Consider the following 2,962-nt stretch of genomic DNA (forward strand, 5'->3'; position numbering starts at 1 on the left):
CAACCTGCCTGCCGCAGTGCGGTCATAAAGGCAGCTCTTCTACATCGGAGAAAATAATCTGTCTTCATTTGCCTCCTCTGCCTCTGCCTCTGCCTCTGCCTCTGCCTCTGCCTCTGCCTCTGCCTCTGCCTCTGCCTCTGCCTCTGCCTCTGTATACGAAGTTCGCTGCACTCCACTGAGCGGTGAGCAGCGGTGATATGGATGGAAAGAGGGTAGGAACAGAAAGGAGGAGCAAAGGAAAGAGACTGGGAGTTGTGAGCTATATTTTTCAATATGCGCCAATAAATGCTTGGAAACACATCATGTAAAACAATACTCCTTCTGACATCCTTAAGTGTGAAGCACCATAGACACTACAGGAGACATCTTCAGGAGCCAGTGGGAGACTCCTCATAGCCCCCGCACAAACCGGAACCACTCGTACGTACCCTCCCTCCCTCCCTCCCTCCCTCCCCGCCGCTACCCACCCATCCTGTTCTCCTCTTCCCCTTTTCCTGCTTCTCCTCTTCCTCGCTTCTTTCTTCTCCCTCCTCTTGCGGTTATTCCTGCTGTTTCAAATCTTAACTTGCACGTCCACCTTACTCCTCCTCCTCCTGTGCTGCTGCTGCTGCTCCTCCTTCTCCTCCTCCTCCTCGTCCTCCTCCTCGTCCTCGTCCTCGTCCTCGTCCTCGTCCCTTCAGTGCTCTGCCTGCTCGCTCCCTTGCTTGTTGATTCGTTTTCTCCTCCCTTGTAAATTCGCTGCAGTTGAAGGAATCCCCCGGTCTCGAGCCATGTCATCCTCCAAGCAGCAGACCCCTCTTCTTCCTCCTCCTCCAACTTTCCGAACAGCTTTTTCAACCTCCACCTTCATGCAGTCCCCTCTTCCTTCTACTCGGGTGACTTGATCCTCTTCTGTTCAACCTCCTTTCTTCCTTCCTCCTCCTCCTCCTGCTTCTCACTTCACACCTAGCCCACAAGTCTGCTCGAGGAGCTCGGTCTAAAGCCCAACGAGATAGGACAGGACAGGAGGCGCCAGGATCAGACGCTAGCGCCTCCTCCCACCAACTTCTCTGCAGCTGCCGATGCTGTGAAAGGATGGTTCGGCCTTACAGCCCCTCGACCTTCGCCTGCTCCTCCTCCTCCTCCCCTTCATCCCCTCGAGGTCTCCTCCTCCTCCTCCTCCTTCACTCGAACTGATAGAACGCAAGTACTGGGAGAAGAGAGCAGAGGAGGAGGCAAAGAAGCAGCAGGCGCTGGCAACGAGTCCCTTCCACAAGGAGGCTGACCCTCGGGAGGAAAGTATCCGCCAGCAGGTAGGAGGCGAGAGGGAGCATGCAAGAGGGGTGTTGCTGACTAGCATCAAGGGGGAGAGCAGACGGTGGGTACTCACATCTCAACGCTGTGTCGAGCTGGTGAAGGTGAAAATGCTCCTGCCCCACTGCCCCTCTTTTCTCCTGCTCCTGCTCCTGCTCCTGCCCCTGCCCCTCGTCACCAAGCACTGGTACCCAGACCCTCGACCGTTCGGCGTTTTCAAAAGATCCCAAGGAACTTGAGAGGCATGGAAGAGATATCGCACAGGTCTGCCCTCCCCCCTCCCTTCCCCTCCTGCTCCTCGTCCTGCTATCCCTCCTACTGCTACTCCTGTTTGTTCCCCTCTTCCTTCCTTCGTCCTCCTCCTTCCTTCCTGTCTGCTCCTCCTGCTCCTGCTCCTGCTCCTCCTGCTCCTCCTGCTCCTCCTGCTCCTCCTGCTTTTTTGCTCACCTTCCCTTCCCTCACTTACTTCTTGGCTGTAGATTGATTGCACAGACGCCAACCAGATACAGCGGGTGAAGAAGAATGTCCGAGCTGTCATAGGAGGTGAGTATGCTTCTGCTGCTCCTGCCCCTGCCCCTGCTCCTGCTCCTGCTCCTGCTCCTGCTCCTGCTCTTTCTACTTATCCTGCTCGTCTTGCTGCTCTTCTGTTCTTTTTCTTCCGTCCTCGTCCTCTCTTTGACCTCCTGACAGGAATTTCTGCTTCTTCAATGCTCCCTGAGTTCGTTAAGTCCGATGATGTGAGTTCGCCGCGTCTCCTCTCTTCCACCTCCCCATCCATGTCCCTCCTGCTCCTGCTCCTGCTCCTGCTCTTGCTCCTGCTCCTGCTCCTGCTCTTGCTCCTGCTCCTGCTCCTGCTCTTGCCCTTGCTATCTGTCCTCGTCTCCTTCCTCACTTCTTACAAAGCTCTGGCTTCGAACGATCGACAAGCTTGAGAGTGCGACAAAAGACCAGGAAGCAGCAGATGCAGTCAGGTCGGATCCTGCTGCTGCTGCTGCTGCTGCTGCTGCTGCTACTGCATCTTCTCCTTCTCTTGCCCCTGCTCAATCTTCCCCCATCCTCGTGCTCCTCTCCCTTCTGCTCCTCCTACTCTCTGTTCTTTACGCTCCTGCAGCTTTCTCCGCTCCTATGTCAAAGCCGAGTACTGGAGACCCGCAGGAGTTTCTTCCTCCTCCACCAATCTCTCGCAAGAGCCCAGCTACGTTGACCTGTGAGGAGGGAAAGGCAGAGGAGGGCGATGAATGGTGATATGATGTGATGGGGGGCGGGGGCGGGGAGCGGCGAGGGGGAGGTGATGCGCTACATGCCGAGTGAGCTCTTTCAGCCCTCCAACCCCAACGCCTTCCCCCGCGGCCCCCACCCTTCTCACCTCCTCGTCGAGTGCCTCGAGACCCGCGAGAAGATGTGGTGCAAGGTGTCGGATCTGGAGCCCTTCGACAGCGACAAGGGGGAGAAGATGGAGAAGGAAGCAGTCAAGAGCGTTGAGAGCGACTTGAAGGAGAGCCTGAAGGCAGCGATCAAGCAGGCGAAGAAGGTGCTGGAGGAGTACGACGATGTGATTGAGTGTAGTATCCGCTGCCATCTGTGCACCGCATGGCGAACATTCAGAGGATCGCGAGCCGATGCAGAGGAGAATGACTGGGAGTGCAGCATGGGCTACATCGTTGACGGA

At 56.5% G+C, this 2,962-nt stretch overlaps 1 protein-coding gene across 1 annotated transcript in view; it reads left to right on the forward strand.

Moving 5' to 3' along the window:
- GUITHDRAFT_106217 (hypothetical protein) overlaps positions 1 to 258 on the forward strand; it is a gene marked incomplete at both ends in the record, with an annotated part of 2,745 nt that extends 2,487 nt beyond the window's left edge. Inside the window, one exon of the mRNA XM_005835064.1 lies at positions 217 to 258. Coding sequence (XP_005835121.1) covers positions 217 to 258 — 42 coding nt within the window. The remainder of the gene's footprint in view (positions 1 to 216) is intronic.
- Positions 259 to 2,962: the final 2,704 nt, after the last annotated feature.

This window comes from Guillardia theta (genome assembly GCF_000315625.1).
Source record: "Guillardia theta CCMP2712 unplaced genomic scaffold GUITHscaffold_23, whole genome shotgun sequence".
NCBI lineage: Eukaryota > Cryptophyceae > Pyrenomonadales > Geminigeraceae > Guillardia > Guillardia theta.